General features: G+C 41.7%; 1 protein-coding gene across 1 annotated transcript in view; it reads right to left on the reverse strand.

Annotated features, from left to right (window-relative positions):
- The window catches only part of LOC103188700 (microtubule actin crosslinking factor 1), a 163,951-nt gene that overhangs the window by 11,427 nt on the left and 135,746 nt on the right, over positions 1–16,778 (reverse strand). The window contains 17 exon segments of the mRNA XM_042338917.1: positions 5,572–5,646; positions 5,922–6,076; positions 6,257–6,422; positions 6,677–6,846; positions 7,162–7,258; positions 8,084–8,272; positions 8,940–9,083; positions 9,360–9,488; positions 10,654–10,848; positions 11,509–11,668; positions 12,187–12,356; positions 13,323–13,442; positions 14,077–14,283; positions 14,577–14,732; positions 15,500–15,670; positions 16,149–16,277; positions 16,478–16,675. Of these exon segments, the coding sequence (XP_042194851.1) occupies positions 5,572–5,646; positions 5,922–6,076; positions 6,257–6,422; positions 6,677–6,846; positions 7,162–7,258; positions 8,084–8,272; positions 8,940–9,083; positions 9,360–9,488; positions 10,654–10,848; positions 11,509–11,668; positions 12,187–12,356; positions 13,323–13,442; positions 14,077–14,283; positions 14,577–14,732; positions 15,500–15,670; positions 16,149–16,277; positions 16,478–16,675 (2,631 nt within the window).

Raw genomic sequence — 16,778 nt, forward strand, 5'->3', positions numbered from 1 at the left:
GGTGATGACTATGTAGTGTATTTTATTAGAGCTTTAAGAGATGGGAATTTCACCCTATCTTTCAAAAATTGTGAATCTGTATTGTGTGTTAATCAGCCTCTCACTGAAACAAATCCTTGTGGTAATGTTTCTGAGGTGCATGCCACTATATTGGGTAGAAATCCAAATTGCAACACTGTCTTTTTTAATTCTCCACCAGTGTGAACTATTTTCTCATTGATTGCTTTGTGGGAAGAATTTCATCACTTGCGCTGTTAAGCTGTACGTTAAAATTCTCAAGACTGAGGTGGATAGATATTTGTTTAGTCCAAGGTATCAACGGATATAGGGCAAAGGTGGGTAATTGGAGTTGAGGTACAGATCAGCCACGATCTAATAGCATGGTGGACCAGGCTCGAGGGGATGAATGACCTCCTCCTATTCCTATGTTCCACTGGACTTTGGCCACTTTTGGGGTTTAGTTAAGGCCAAAATTCTCAGTTGATTTAATAGTGCAGACACAGAAAACAAACTGGCTGCACTGTAGTCAGTCTCATCCTTCCCACATAGGCTGGATGAAGTAGCAATGGCTATAATCTATTGGCAGAAAATTTGGGTTTGTGAACAAACTATTGACATTTAACTTCACTTTAAAAGAAAATAGGCTAGATGCCCACTGTACACCAAACACCAAAAATTGCATCAGAAGTGTAGGGTTTCTAAGATGAATTGACAGAAAGCCCACATAATAAACAATAACTGGTGAAAAACGACGATTGCTGAGATTCTTGGACTTGTTGTTAATCTCACTTAGATGCAGGCGGTGGAGGTTTGCAGGCCTGATTTCTGGTCCGTGCTGAGTGAGTGTATCTCAATTAGGGCACTATAATTGGCCTTTGTGCCCAGGTGCTGATCAGTATCTTGTGAAGCCATAGGGAAGTGTGGACTCTTTGGATTTCAGGTGACTCATGGACCTGTCTCCCACAGCCACATACAGAGGCTCACCATGGTGTATCATGTGCTGATCGCTAACGTTAAAACCCTTTTCTTTCATCGTTTATCATGGGATTTCTCCCAAAACAAATCCGCAATGAAAAATCCCCAACGTACACCACGGTGTAAGGGTCGTACATGAAGCACGATCACTTGCGTGAGGTATCTGAGGATTTCGAGCACCCAATGGAACTGAAACCCAGCATGAACCAACATCTTCTGAATAAGGTGGCAGTACATTAGGAATCAAGCCTTAATCAGCCATGCAGGCTTAAATGCCACAAGCTTTCACATGCACAAAAGAATTCAGCAATCGTAAGTTCTTTTAAGTTATTTTCTAAAGATTCATCAAACCACAAATCAACCCAAAGCCCCAGGAATCTGTTCAGTATCATTAATTAGGCATGAAAGAAAGGGAACCATTTTCTCCAAGGCAGAAATGAATGCTCTTCCCAACCACAGTAACAAGAGATGAATAGAGATGCAACAATTAATTAATTCTTTCCAGCTTGCACACTTCAAAATGGATCCTTAAACTAGACCACCTTTACTATTTATTTAATCGGTTAATAAATGGCGACGTAATTCACAAAACTGAAGCCCACTCTATGGAACAGAAACAAATGCAGCTAAGAACAATCAATGTATACAGGTTTCGCCCACAAAATACAGTCAATTCACTTTGCAGTATATTCTGTGAAGTGCTTTGAGACGTCTCAAAGACGTGATAAGGCGCTATATCAAATGCAAGGATTATTACAATCAATCTAAATCTTGCAGGCTTTGATCACAGAAACTATTTAAGTGTTTGATGGCATTAACAGAAATGTTTTAGTGAATAATCTTGAAATAATAAAAGTATTTGCATAGACATTATAACTAATACAATATCTTCGTAAACATAATTGTTGCACCTCTATAAGATATGAAGATATATTTAAAGGTCAGGCATCAATCTAACCCACAGTAGTCACAGCAATTTACCACATTGGCGATTAGTCTTGCTTTGACAAATAGCTTGGCAAAAACCTGTCACCAGATGTATCCACATCAGAGAATTAATGCACACTTTTATGCAGAGCATATTCGGATTTTCCCATTAATAAATACTTACAATGGGATTGCTTGCATTTTCGCTGACAGTGGATTAATCTGGTAACAAGTATTTGTCACATAAATACTTGTAATTCTTTTATCAAAAATACATAATATTACACTGTGTTCCTGAATGTGGCTTTATTAGGCAGCAAGTGGAACTGATGCCCACAGTTACACTGACATCACACAGTGCAATTGTAAACTGTACAGCATCCCAATCAGGGGATTTAAACATGTACAGATATTTACTTCCTAATTGCTGGGACCTTTTGAATTAAGTTATTCAAATTATCACCATAAATAATGATCTTTCTGGAAGTTAAAAGCTGAATTTCAGAAATATTTTTAGTTCAGAACTTGTGTAAGTTGTACAGTCCCAATAGAAATATGCAAATAGTCTGTCTGTTGAAGTTATGATTCCACATTGCACTGAGCACTGTGGGATGTCGTTGATTTTATACACGTGAAGATTCAGTACTTGCAATCACACGTTTGTTAAAGCAAATCCAAAAGTCTGAGCCAAGGGCACTCCTTCCCATTCCCCGAACTGTAAATCTTCATGTATATAGAATAAACTGCAGTACATCGATCCACAAGCTTTCGGGAATATCTTGACCAACTGATCAACCAGAACACAGTGAAGTCTCCTGTCGATTAAAACTTACAGCATCTCCAGAATTCTCTCAGCCACCCCGCAAAGGTATTTAGCATCGAATAGATCCCGACTCCTCCAGGAGCACAATAGTGATGCACAAAGCAAATATATCGTATAGAACCATCCAAAAAATAAAATGTCATTTTCGCTATTTCATTATATTTATGGGATGCTTAAAACTATGTCACATATATTGCCTATATATTTTTATATTATCCGACCTCCAGATTTAAAGGTGCTCAAAATCTCCACCATTCAAACAGGAGTTAATAGAAAAGTCACCTTATTCTTTATGGCATAAGGTAGCTTCCTTATCAAGAGATTTAAGTGGTCCAAGACCCTAGCGAGGGTCCTGTATAAATGCAAATTGTTGTTGTTGTTGTGCGGATACTGAATACGCAATACAAAACATAAGCATTCCCACATCCACTCCTCACTAACAGGCAAAATATTAACAGGCGGAAAAAAACCCACCTGTACATGTTGAGAAATACTGTCATAATAATTAAATCATATTTATTTTAGGCAACGGACCCAATTAAGTGAGTCAGGATTTCTGAATGAAAATTTTCTCTTAGGTATGATACTAATGTTTGCTCGGGTGGCTGTGAGATGTTTCTGGGTGGTCTGTAAAAGACAGCGATTTGCTTGTGCACTGATCAGACTGCACATACACAGCAAGAGGTTCACACATTACATAGCACATGGGAGTGCACTGTACCTGATTTCCAAGGAAGAACTACATCGAGCATCAAAACGTGAAGAAAAAGAAAGAAGACTTTTTTTAGAGGTAAGTAGCAAATACATTCAAAAGTAGAATTCCATTGCAATGGGATGCCGGTGCAGCACAGAGTAAAAAACACACACAGAACATAAATTATTAGGCTTCAGGCAATCCCGACATATCTATGTCCATTCCCATTCAATTCAGCTTCTCAGTATGCCATCATAGTATCTAAATAAGTCTTAAAGAAGTTATGATAATTATTAGCAATTATTACTAAAATTTACTAATTTATTTACCAACATTCCAGAGGTTCAGATCTATAGTACAGGGTGCCCCAAAAGTCGTGATACCATTTATTTTAATAATAATTGCTAATAATTATCATCATTTTTTTAAGACTTATTAGATATTGCAATGTTATCACGACTTTTTGGTCACCCTGTATTATCAGCAAGCTCTTGGAGAAATTGCTTGGAGTGAATAAACCTGGATGTGATGCAAGACTTGATTAACAAGAAGCTGGTCGGTTTTTTGCTTAGGGTAGCTGATCTCAGCCCAGGGAGTAATTGGGGCTGTAGACTGGGCTTCCATTAGGTTTGGGAAAGGAAAATCTGCCAGGTTTCTAATACGTATTTGGATATTGGCTGAGATCAAGATCAAAATAGTCCCTGAGGGCAAACAGCCTGTGAACAGGCACTGTCATGTGTTTCTCCATGTGTCAAGGCTCATTATGAACAAAGCTACTTGGTATATATAGCTACGTCCTCTATATAGTATAATAAATAATAATATTTATATTTTTATATATATACACACACACAACAAATGCTTTATCTCATCTTCAGATGAAACAATATCCATTATCTGCAATACAGAAGCTTCACAACTGGTTCCTACCACCCAATGTACATGTAAATTATGATTTGGAATAATTGGGACATCCTCCCGATGTGAAAGGCGCTATACAAATGCAATCTTGTTGTTGGAATGATATTAAGTTTAATAATATTAACGTACCAAATAATCTGGTATGCAACTCAGTTTGTTATCTCATTGCTAATTGTATTAACAACTAAACTTATATATAAGTGAATAAAACTTTAAAATCCCTGTTCAGAGAAGGAAAACGTTGAATCCTCAAAGCTATTAACCTACAGATTATGACCAATTGTTCGCCTGAGAACCTCAGGGCACGACTGATGACAGGGATGCTCACCTAAAGGGAGAGAGTCTGCATTCCTTTCCCCAACAGGGACAGTTCCATGTGTCTGGTTTGGAAACTCTTAGGTGATGGGTATCTGCATGTGTTAATATTCTACATATTTGTTAGGTCGGGGAATATATTTGTTAGGTCAGGATATTGAGGGATACGGGGCAAGGACGGGTAATTGGACTTGAGGTACAGATCAGCCATGATCTTATAGAATGGCGGAACAGGTTCGAGGGGCTGAATGGCCTCCTCCTGTTCCTATGTTTCTACGGTTAAAACACCTGGTTTCCCAAAACACATTCTAAAGGATATTTTAGAAGTGTGGCTCTAAATATTCAGCGAGATTTTCAGACTTCAAATTTTCCTTCAATTCAAAACGCAACGGTCATCTGTTCAGAAACACTTGATCGCTTATTGAGTGTTTACAACTTAAAAATGTGCAATTGCTGCAAAGAAGGTAATTCAAGAAGGCCAATGCTGATAATTTAGGTGGCACACACACACATTTTGTGTTCTGAAATGGAAAAACATCGTTAGAGAATCACCCTTAATCTCGAAACATTGATACTGACTCAACAGCAATTTACTTCCATTTAAAAATTTAGTCCAATTTTACAATTAAGTAGAATTTTATATACTTACCTCCAAACTTATGCAATTAAGGGCATGTCAAAGAATCATTTTATTAGTTCTTAATTTTTAACATTTATGCATCAAAACAATATTTCTGAAGATAAAAATGAAAATGTTTGATGTAAAATTACAGGAAGCCCTGTGAAGTGCCTTAAGATGTTTCGACAATGTGATGATGGCATTATATCAAATGCAAGGACTATTATAATTATTAAAGACGATATTAAACTATGCTTACATTTTAGAAAGACTGAAAGAAAGAGCGGTTGGACTTACTCTATATTTATTTTCTCCAATCTGTTCCACCTGAAACCGCTTTGCGCATTTGCACTGGGCCACTTGTCTCGTCACCTGGAAAACAAGACAGCTTTTAAACTCGAAACTAGAAATTATCGTGAAACTATTGAGAGCAGGGATTCTTCCCACTCCTGTCAACCGTGCAAGACAAAGGCACCAGCAGATAGGGTGATCCTAGCTGCGTACTGTTAAGCATGGTGGCGGGTTTCCGCATGTGTCAGACACCCGGCTGACTTGACACCAAGAAATACTTTACATTTTTGACAAATGTTACTGTGGACTCAGCTGCCAACTGCAGTTTAGTAGGTAAAAGTGAAGCAAGTGTGTACCTCGTCCTCAATCTTGTCAGCGTCTGTAACAGGACGATAGGCATCCTTATTAGGATGAAGTGCGGCCACAAACTCGTAATAATCAATGTACCCATCTCCGTCTCGGTCAAAGATATCAGCCACAGCAGTCATTTCTAATTTGCTGGTGGGAAACTCTGAAATATGAATGGTATTGTACTATTTGTTAACAGTATTTTCAATCTCGAGCGGGTCTGATCAAGGCTTTTTAATGAAGAATCGGAATTTATTAATTATCATCTCCAAATGTAGGCATTTGTACTCTAGCGTGAATCCCCCATCTCAAAGAGGAACTCCTCGCACAAAATAATGAAGACTTACTTGAGGAAGGATTCCATCAATAAACTCCTGTCGTGTGATCTTTCCGTCTTGATCCTTATCGATGCGTCGGAAGAAATCCATCACCCGAGACTTCTTATGGTTCATCCATCGCATGTACTTCTTCCGCCACACGTCAAAGTCAAAGTTGGCAAACTCTTTCAGCTAGAATTAGACGAAAGGTTTAGTTGGAGAATTAAATAAATGCTTTGGGGACAAAATGATGTTCGCATAATGGTTATTTGAACTCCATCCCACAGTCCCTCTGCCTCGCCCCCTCCCTTGCCTCCTTCAAAGTGAGTCTCAAGATCCCCCTCTTCGACCTTGACTTTGGTCACCTCTTACCCCTCCCCTGCCCTCCCTCTACCCCTCCTGAAAGTGCCATAAAAATAAACAGTTGTAAAAATGACAGTCCTTACTTCCTCAAGACGATCGAGGCAGTCGTGGAGTTTGCGCTGTCTCTCCAGTGCCAAAAGCCAGACCTGCTGCCACCTTCCAGAGAGCAGATTAATCCGCGGATTCTTGGCTTCAGTCTGGGACGGGACAGTAACAGGCGAAGGTGGATTTGCCAACTGGTGCAGAGGCTTCCCTGAAACCACAAAAACACCATGTAATCAAACAGAATTTAAGTGGTTTCAATCTCAAAAAGGGAGCAACATAGAGAAGTTGCGGTGGTTTGAACCATGAAGTCTATAGCTCACACATTCAGCGATGACTTGATGAAAGAAAGAGTGTTCCATTTAGTCCCATAAAACCTCTCCCCACATTCTCTTTTATATGTTTTCAGATAATTATCCAATTCCCTTTTCAGAGCCCAAACTTTTAAAACGTCTAAATCATTGTCCAAAGGCATTCTGATATTGTCCATCTCTGCTCAGACCCCTTAATTAAGTTACGAACTTACTTCCGCGCATGTGGGATGGTTCTACAGCTTTCCTCTTGTACGTTTTTGTTACTTTATCCACATCTGGCTGTTTCCGAGTCATTTCTTCCATGAAAGACTAGGAAGAGAAAGACGGAGTTTAAAACAGGAAATGAAAAGTCAACAGAGAAAGTCACTAAAAATGTTAGTTTAACAGTGACTTTTGTCGAATAGCAAAGACAAGTTTAACAAAAGATAATAATTTACCATTAAGTCCTACAGAAGCTAAAGTATAGTATTAGCCATTTCAAGGCACATTACAAAATTAACATTACAGCAGATAACATTAAGACATTCAGACTTGACTTAATTAAACCACCTGTTTGTTCAGCTGGTTTTGATTAACCACTTTATTTCATGGAGTACATCACATAAATAAGTTATTAGATAGCTAAAAACATACAAGATCTGAGGGAAATTAAGTGAGATGCTAATATTTACATTTTGTGCTATTTGCTAGATTTGTGTTTGGTAGTTACTTCGCACGTATCTTTTGAAGACTCTTAAAACTCTTAATCTGAAATGTATTTTTATTCCAAAATGATTTTTTTTTACATATTTTTGCTGAGGAATTAAGGAGATACATGCTTTTTAGTAAGATGCGTAGGTTAAGGTTCTGCTAGAATGCACAGCAAGTGTATCTTTACTTGTTTTTAAACAACATCAACTTGCATTTCTATAGCGCCCCTCACGCAGGGTGGAGTCCCAGAGTGCTTGACAGTGGAGGAGTATGACTCCGAGACGGGGGTGGGGGGTGGGGGACGTGACCGTAGGCACAGTTGAATAGGAAGGTCTTCAGGCGTGACCTGAAAATGGGGTAGGAAGGGGCGAGGTGGAGGGATACGGGAAGAGTGTTCCAGAGTTTTGAGGTGCAGTAATACCGGATACAAGACAGGTTACACACCTGGTGTTCTGCAATAAGTGTTTTGACTTGTTCGATGTCCTTTGCCATGGGGTCCTGATCTCTCTGAATTAGTGTAGTTTCAGCCCACTGAAGCCAGGTCAATAATTCGTCCAATAGTTCAGCATTGGTGACCAACTCTGACAATGCAGTTGCTAACCGCTGGTGGTGCTGTTTTGCCCAAGTTAACACCTGGGGAGAAATAATGAAAGAAGAAGAAAAATAAAAAAAACCTCAAACACACGTTTGCCTTTCTCTCTGGGCCCTGGAGAGGTGTGAACATTGAGAAAGCAATCTCGATTTTATTATTTTGAGAATTCCAATGGCTACGTTTGCACCAAAGGAGAAACGTTTCCAAAAGGAAGTCCGCTTACACCGTAAAATTCTTACAATTCTAATTGAATAATCCTTGCATTTGATACAGTGCACCATCACATCAAAGCATCTCAAAGGCCATCACACTAACTTCTTAAGTATATTTGCCCACAAAATATACAGTCAACTCACTTTACCGTATATAATAATAAACCTTGCGTTTGATACAGCGCCTTATCACGTCTTCGAGACGTCTCAAAGCGCTTCACAGGATCTAAAGTAAAGTGTAGTGACTGAGTTTTGTGGGCAAAATATTCTGTGATGATGCACAGAGCTCAGTTTCCTTTGGTGTATGAGACAGTGTCCATCTAGCCTGGGATTTCAACTTGAACTTCCCAGTTGATGATCCAATCTTCCCGGCCACAGTTTTAAGTGAATTCCTCTTTGAGAGCTTTCTCAAAACACTTCCTCCGCTTATTATTTCCCTCTAATTAAATGTCAGCTGATTTTATCTGTTTATTGGCCCTCCTGCCTTTCTACTTACTTCTTCAAATCGAGCTCGGATGATTGTGATCCAGTGTTTGACTGTGGTGACACAATCTGGGTGACACACGGCCAGAATCGCCTCTCCCATTTCAGCTGCTTGATTCACATCCACACGCTTCTCCTCCACCTTCTTCATGAAGTCCTGCAACAACAATAATAGTCCTCGCATTTGATGGGGGGGCCTTTAAACGTCACAAAGCGCTTCACCAAAGCGAAACCTGGCAACCAATTGCCCACAGGGTGTTCCCACGATGTCCCTGTGTAGGTGGGAGGCACTGGAAATCTTGGTTTGGAGACTCTTAAGCGACGGCGATGGGTTTCCGTGTGTGTCAGACGCCCGCCAGGCCGACCAAAACGTTTAGAAATAGAAAAAAAAGTGAATCGTTAATTCAAGTGGTGTTTTTGCTGATCTGCTCACCTTGTGCAAGTCTATCAGGGACTGCAGTGCCTCCACATCATCTGGGAGAACCCCTCGGAATCTGAGCGTCTGCTCTGCCTCTGACAGCCACTCCAGAAGGGCATGGACAGCGTTCCGAAATTCCTCCGCCTGGGATACAATTCCACAAAGTAAACTCATTTCACATCAATAACAGCAATAATAATAATCCATTTGACACAGCGCCTTATCCCGTCTTCGAGACGTCTCAAAGCTCTTCGCAGGATTCACTGTGAAGCGTAGTGACTGTGAATTTTGTGGCCGAAACTCGGCAGCCGATTGCGCACAGCAGTGACCCACAAACAGTCGTGGATTGAGCGACCAAATTATTATTATTATTTTGAAGGGGTTATTACACCCGGAAAACCATCTGCCTAGTGACTAACATACAATAAATCATACAATATCTGCCATTTATAAGTAGAATATACATTGAAGTTCATCGGCGCTTGTCGTTTTAGAATTTAATTTTTAAAAATCCTTGTGTTTGATATAGCCGGTTCATGTTGACAGACGGTTTCAAAGCACCTTCCCAGGATTTACTGTCGAGTGACTGTGTATTTTGTTGGCAAATGCAGAAGCCAATTTTTGCCCAGCAATGTTCCACAAACAGCCGTGAAGTAAGTGAATGCTGTATCTGGGGGACGTTGCTGGCCAGGAGAGCAGGACAAACTAAATGGAACTCAGAGGAAGAGCGCAAGAGGGAGAAATCCTAGAGGGGAAAAAGGAAGAACGAATCTACAGAACAACTCCAGATAGAACAATTGTTTAGTCATTAGCCCGACAGTCAACTTGTGTTTTGCCTGATTATCTACACTGTCTGCTTATCTGCTAAGGGGCCGGTTGCAATTAGTGTGCGTAATTGAATCGACTGTACTCGAAAATAGGAGCATCATCCTGTGTCTTGGCCAGTAATCCCCCAGATTAGTTGTCTGTTTACCTCCAGGCTGCTGCAACCGACTACACTTGACAGAAATTCCTCGTGAAGCACTTTGAGACATTTTGACATGATAAAAGCAGTGTAAAAACGCCAGTCTTTTTGCCGTTCAAGACACTGACGGATTAAACATGGCAACTTTTAAGGCGAAGCTGTATCGTTGGAACTGTTATCATATCAGTACCCTTTTGGGAATTGTGTCGGCAGACAATGCGCAGTTACCCTGTCCACTTGCGTTGATTGAAGAGGGAATGAAGAGTGTTGGTTGATTCCGGGGCTTCTACACTCAACTCAAGTGGCAGACTGACCCGTTTTAGAATGCGCCTGATTCGTTCTCACCTGTTTGAGCGCTTGCTCAAGCCGTGTTTGTTTGGAGACGGAGAGTTTGCAGACTGTGTCCCACCGTGTGCTCAGTTCTTGCAGCTGAACCTTCACCCAAGTCGTGTCGTCTCGACTGTTCTCGATCAATTCACGAGCAGATCTTTTCAGCACCTGCACGCTGCTGGTGCGCTTGCCTAGCTCTTTCTGGAAAACCTAGAAGCAAATGAACGCACGTCAACCTGGCTGCTTAAAATCTACAGCCACTAAGTGGAATTTAACAAGAGAGGTCTGGGTTTGTAAAGCTTTTAATGTAAACTCAATATACAGTGCAGCCCCCACACACCCACCCACCCCCACACACACATTTTATCCAGCTAATTATAACACAGTTGCGCTGTGATCCCATTTACTGTGCACGGCTGCGATTAGCAATGTTTAGTGTGAACTGGCATTCCGAGCTTGAAGCTGTTGTAATTGCTGTAATGCCCTTACAGGTCACTGGTGAATAATAATAATCCTTGCATTTGATGTAGCACCTTATCACATCTTCGAGATGTCTCAAAAAATCCACCCCCAGATGCTCCGACTTTCAAAGTGATCGATCACCATCTTAGGTTTACTACCTTGAGGCAACAGGCCAAAGTTTCTTTTGTTGTCTTTGGCCTTCAGAGAATTAGACAGTTTTGTTTCAATACTTCTAAGTTTTTGCAGTAAAGTCCACAAGTCCCTGGCCCTGAAAAAAGTTATTCCATAATTGAGCTCAGAGCTTTAGCGCTAAGATGCCAAAGCACACTGAGTTAAGAAAATGAAAGGAACAAGTTATAGGATGCCGTAAAGGTTAGCACAAGGTTTGTTCAACCAATAATACTCTACCTTGTGAGCGTCCAATAGGTTCATCACCAGATCAAGGTCTCCGTGGACGGGCTGGTCCTCTGCTAGCTGTGGCTCCACTTTGTACAACCAATCAACCAGAGCCTGAAGAGCATCAGTAAATTGCCCTGAAAATAGAAGGGCTTCCTCCAGCTTGTGCTGCCTATAGCAGAACCAGAACAAAACAATTCTTAGCCTTTAACATTTGAATCGCGATTGAAAAGCACAAAAAGCCAAGCAGAGTGGGTACGCGGTACTTATAAATTTCACAACGTTCTACGCAACCTCGAGAACGTTACAGTTGTTAAACTGAAGCTGAACTATCTGTGACCACATAGCTTTTCGATAAAGCTTGCCACAATTTTTCTTAACGTTTAAAATATAACTGAAATACAGTAATAATAATGTTTGCATTTGATACAGCGCCTCATCACGTCTTCGAGACGTCTCAAAGACCTTCGCAGGATATACTGTGAAGTGAATTGACTGTATATTTTGTGGGCCAAACGGTCCTTATCACGTCATCAAGACGTCTCAAAGGATTTTACCGTGAAGTGGAATGACTGTGTATTTGTAGGGCGAGGCAACACGTGAAGTTTTGAACGTATCTGTGTGGCAGAGCTGTTAAAATGTCTTTGCGATTGAAGAATCTCACTCACACCGTCGCCTCAACTCTCTCACCTCTCCACCGACTTGCCACACACTGTGTCCCATTTATCTCGCACTTCACCCAGCAGATTATCCAGCTTCTGGCGGTCATCTTGTAGCGAGGCTTTGTCTTTCATGGAGCGACCCATTCGGATTGTGGTGTCGTACACTGGCTGCTTCCCCCCGAGCGTCTTTTGGAACTCCTGGAACGCAACAAGTGCTTCAAATACAAGAGCATTTGAGGCCGGAGTCGGGCTCTGCCTCTGTTAAGCGCTCTGAGACGCTACCCTGTGTGGAGGGCGCTATGTAAGTGCAAGTTGTTGTTGTTGAGCATATACAGCGCAGCTCAGAGCAACAGATAAGATCTCAATTAACCAATTGCAGTTTGGTCATTAAAAGCAGTCCTTGTAACCTTCGGGTCATTGCCATTGGGCCCTTGTTACCTTGTGCTACTCCACACTGTTTAGCTCTGAGCTCAGAGCTCCTAAAATGGCCTTTATGTACTCCATAACTATATAACTCCGAACCACATTAACTTGAGGGGTACAATTCTGCGCTCAATATTTAAACCGCTAGCGGAATTTAGTTTTATGCGCATTTTAGAAGCCAGGATGACTTTAAATCAGAAATTCTAGACTGAGTAACTTAGATGCATGTGTAGTTTCGTAACCTTTGCCCATAAATTGTTGCTAGTAAAGCATGTGACCATAACTCCTTCAGGTTGGCACAAACCTTGCGCTCATTTTCTTTCGCTCTTCGTGCAATCAACTAAGATTCACATGTGCAGAAAATTACGCGATTAAAGCACGTGCCAAATATACAACTCTGCAGCTGTTTTAACGACCATTTCAAAACAAATCCACTAATAAGCAGAAGCAGGCTGCAGGCATAATGGGACTGCGCGAGAGAGAGAGTGACAGATTTACAGCTCGCACACTGTGCTGGCTAAAAGCTTTATAGACGAGCAAATGCTCTCAACGCAAAGTTCCTCCCCTAAAACACGAGGCTTTGCTACCAAACACACAGGTCACACTTTTCAGCAGGGAAAACAATCAATGTGCTTTACCTGGCTGCCAACTCACCTGAAGGAGCATCGCTCTCACTTTGTACCTACGTTTGCATCTCACGCAAGAGTTTTTTTGTGCGGCGAGTGACATCTGATTTCTTACCTTGTGCTTGACGAGTTGTAGTTTGATTTTATCTGGGTCGTTGGAAATCTCCAGATCAGAATCCAAGTTGTTCTCAGCCTCCTCCAGCCAGTCAATTAGCTTTTTCCAGGCCTCGTAAAACTGAGTCACAACACAACATTCTGAATTAAAACTCAAGCTGGTTTCCCCTTATTTTTGTTCTCGCTGAAGATTAACAGGCTATTGTATTAAAATCTCATTGCCCATCATCACAATGTATCCCCTGGACTGAAATAATTATCACAGTCATATGGTGTGATCGCATTGTCAAAAAATACACCTCTGTTCACGACGCATTCAATGTTTGGTTACGAATTAAACTCTTCCTAAATTTCAAAGATATTAATAATAATAAACGCTGCATTTGATATTGCGCCTCATCACGTCTTCGAGACGTCTCAAAACGCTTCACAGAATATACTGTAACGTGAAAGGACTATATATTTTGTGGGCGAAACGCGATGTAACGTCACCGATTCCAAATCACGTAGCATTTTGCACCTCGTAAACCTATTGCCTACAGGCGTTTCGCCTACAAAATAAACAGTCACCACACTTTGCAGTATATCCTGTGAAGCGCTTTGAGACGTCTCAACGATGTGATAAGACGCTGTATCAAATGCAATAAATTATAATTATTTTATCTACTGTATTAATTGGATGTTATCTTAATCGACCAAATGGTATCAAGCGCAGGTTGCTTTATGTTTTGCAGTGCTGCTGGGATGTGCTTTACCTGCTTGGCACGCTTCCGGGCATCGTCGAGGCCTCTGCCTCTCTCCACTGAGCGCTGCACCACTTTCTCCCAGCGAGACTGGACACTGAACAGGAGGTTCTTTATCAGAACCACATCCTGTTTCTGGCTCAGGAATTTCAGTTGGTTTCCAGTTTTATCCAGGTCTATTATCTGGTCACGATGTAAATTCACTTCGTTGGCAAAAATCTAGCAAGAGGAAACATTGCCGTGCACTTAGCTTAGAAAACACACTGTAGCCAAATCAAGATCCAATCTCTTCTCTAAACACATTTGACCTCGTGGCTAAATTTATCTGCTCTATTTAAACCTTTTTTTTTGGCTCTCCCAAACTGCCCCAAGCTATGTGCCAGTACAGGTCTATAACTGGGCAGCAAAGAACTCATTTCTCCGCTTGATCATGCGAGGACCTGTGTCTAGATCACATTAGGTCACTACAGCAGTTTCCCCAGTTACTCAGAGTCTTTCCAAATGCCCAGTACCTTGTGTTCATCAATCTGGAAAAGCACTGTATCGAGTATGAGACTAGGAGGAGCAGCAACATTCAGTCCCTGCTCAGCCTGGGTGAGCCAGTTGATGAAATCCTGCAGGGAATTTTGGAATTCCGTTGCCAAGTTGAGGGCCTCCTCCAGCTTGGTCTGAAAGAGGAAAAACAAGGAAGAAACGGTTATATTCCGGGTTAACAAGGTGGTGGGTTTAGGGTAATAAACGGAGACACAGTGTGAGCAGCGGTCAGCACTCCTGGGTTGGATATCGTTGCTCACGACCCTGAGCCACGTGATGCATATCACTTGCTGGCTTACCAGGCTGCTATGACGCTGGTGAACTATACACAGAAAACTGGCCAGTGTAACGCACCTGGTATGTTGTGAGCCCACAGAGTACCCACGTTATTATACATATAAAATATCTTTGCATTTGACGTAGCGCCGTATCACGTCTTCGAGTCGTCTCAAAGCGCTTCACAGAATATACCGTAAAAGTGAGTTGACTGTATATTTTGTGGGCGAAACGTGGCAGCTGATTGCGCACAACAGCGTCTGCACACACGCTCGTGGATCGAGTGATCAAATTATTATTGTTTCATTCATAACATTTATTTTGAAGGGATTATTACCCCCGGAAAAGCGATCCGCCAATCGACTAACAACCAAGTTCCTACTTACTGCTAAGTAATCAGAGGTGTGTGTGTGTGTGCGGAGTAAGGAAACTTGCCCGGGAATCAAACCCAGGTCCTCTTGCTTTCGAGCAACAGAAGCTACAGAACTCCACAAATATATGGACCCATAGACAATATACCAGAGCATAACTGCAGAATGTTCACAACACAGGAGACCATTAATTGCATAGGGAACAATGGAATACTCTAATCCATTGATACTAAAGGTATGGCTGATCCTCGTACCTTCCTCTCCACCATCTTCACGCCGATGGCTTGCCATTTCTGTGCCAGCAGTGTCACACACTGTTCTGCGTTCGATCCTGCCGTGTCGTCTCGGCTGTACAGCAACAGTTGCCCTTTTTCGTGCAGCTTTCTATAGGTTTCCTCGTTAGCACAGAACTCGCTGTAAAGATCCTAAACGAACATAGGACTAGAGTCAATCTTTACTTCGAATGACGACAAATCACAACAGACTGTTTGGCTCAACTGGCCGGGATCTGGGGAATCTAGGAAGCAGGACGGTGGAATAAATGCGCCAGGATTTGATACGATACAAAATTACACCACTATAGTGCCTTTCACGTCAGGATGACATCCAAGGTGATGGTGTGGATGAGGGTCTCGGCAGTATAGGGAACGAGTTATTCCTGGGAACAGGCCATGTTGGGGAAGTAAGGGAAAGCTGAGTGACCGACTGGATGTACAGCTTCAAGGTTGTCAAAGTCTTGGCTCAATTGTACACTTCGGATTTAGATACAATGAGCTGAACAAATACGAAACATCACTGAATACCCTCACAAAACACAACAGCGGAAGTTTATATACAGGGAATGCTCGTGACTTGAAGTCACAGCCAGTTAAGAGTTTCAGGTTACAATAGAATGCCTTTTACCAGGTGTGCATTGAGCTGCTCCCGAGCAGTTTCGGGCAAACCGCCGGTGGATTTGGAAGCAGCTAACTGATTTTCAATGCGGCTCAGCCACTGCAGAAACTCCTCAATTTCACTGTGAAATCCTTCAGCCTAAAGAAAATCAGAGCGACCACTCAGAGAGGCAACAATTGTAATAACATAATAATAATCCTGGCATTTGATACTGCGCTTTATCACGTCTTCGAAACGTCTCACAGCGCTTCACAGAACATACCGTAACGTGAATTGACTGTATATTTTGTGGAGGAAGCCTGTGCTTCCCAGTCATGTCCTCACTCTCTAATACATACCTGCTGCAGGGCTGCCTCCAGCTGCTGCTCTCTGCCTTCAGTTTTGTGAAGCACTGACTGCCAGCTCTGGTTCAGTTTATCTAGTCGACTCTTCAGATTATTAGCGTCTTCCCCCTCACTCGATTCCAGGAGCTCATTCCCAGCTTTATTTACGGTTTCCACGGTCGATGTATGGGCGAGAACATCATTTTTGAGGACCTGTGGAGTTAGGATTCCAGTTACTAAATATTCACACAATTATTATCTTAATTTAGGATATCATCCCCTTCCCAATATATCTTCCTCTCAGCTGGATGTTAAT

The sequence above is a fragment of the Callorhinchus milii genome, unplaced genomic scaffold (assembly GCF_018977255.1).
Source record: "Callorhinchus milii isolate IMCB2004 unplaced genomic scaffold, IMCB_Cmil_1.0 Scaffold10, whole genome shotgun sequence".
NCBI lineage: Eukaryota > Metazoa > Chordata > Chondrichthyes > Chimaeriformes > Callorhinchidae > Callorhinchus > Callorhinchus milii.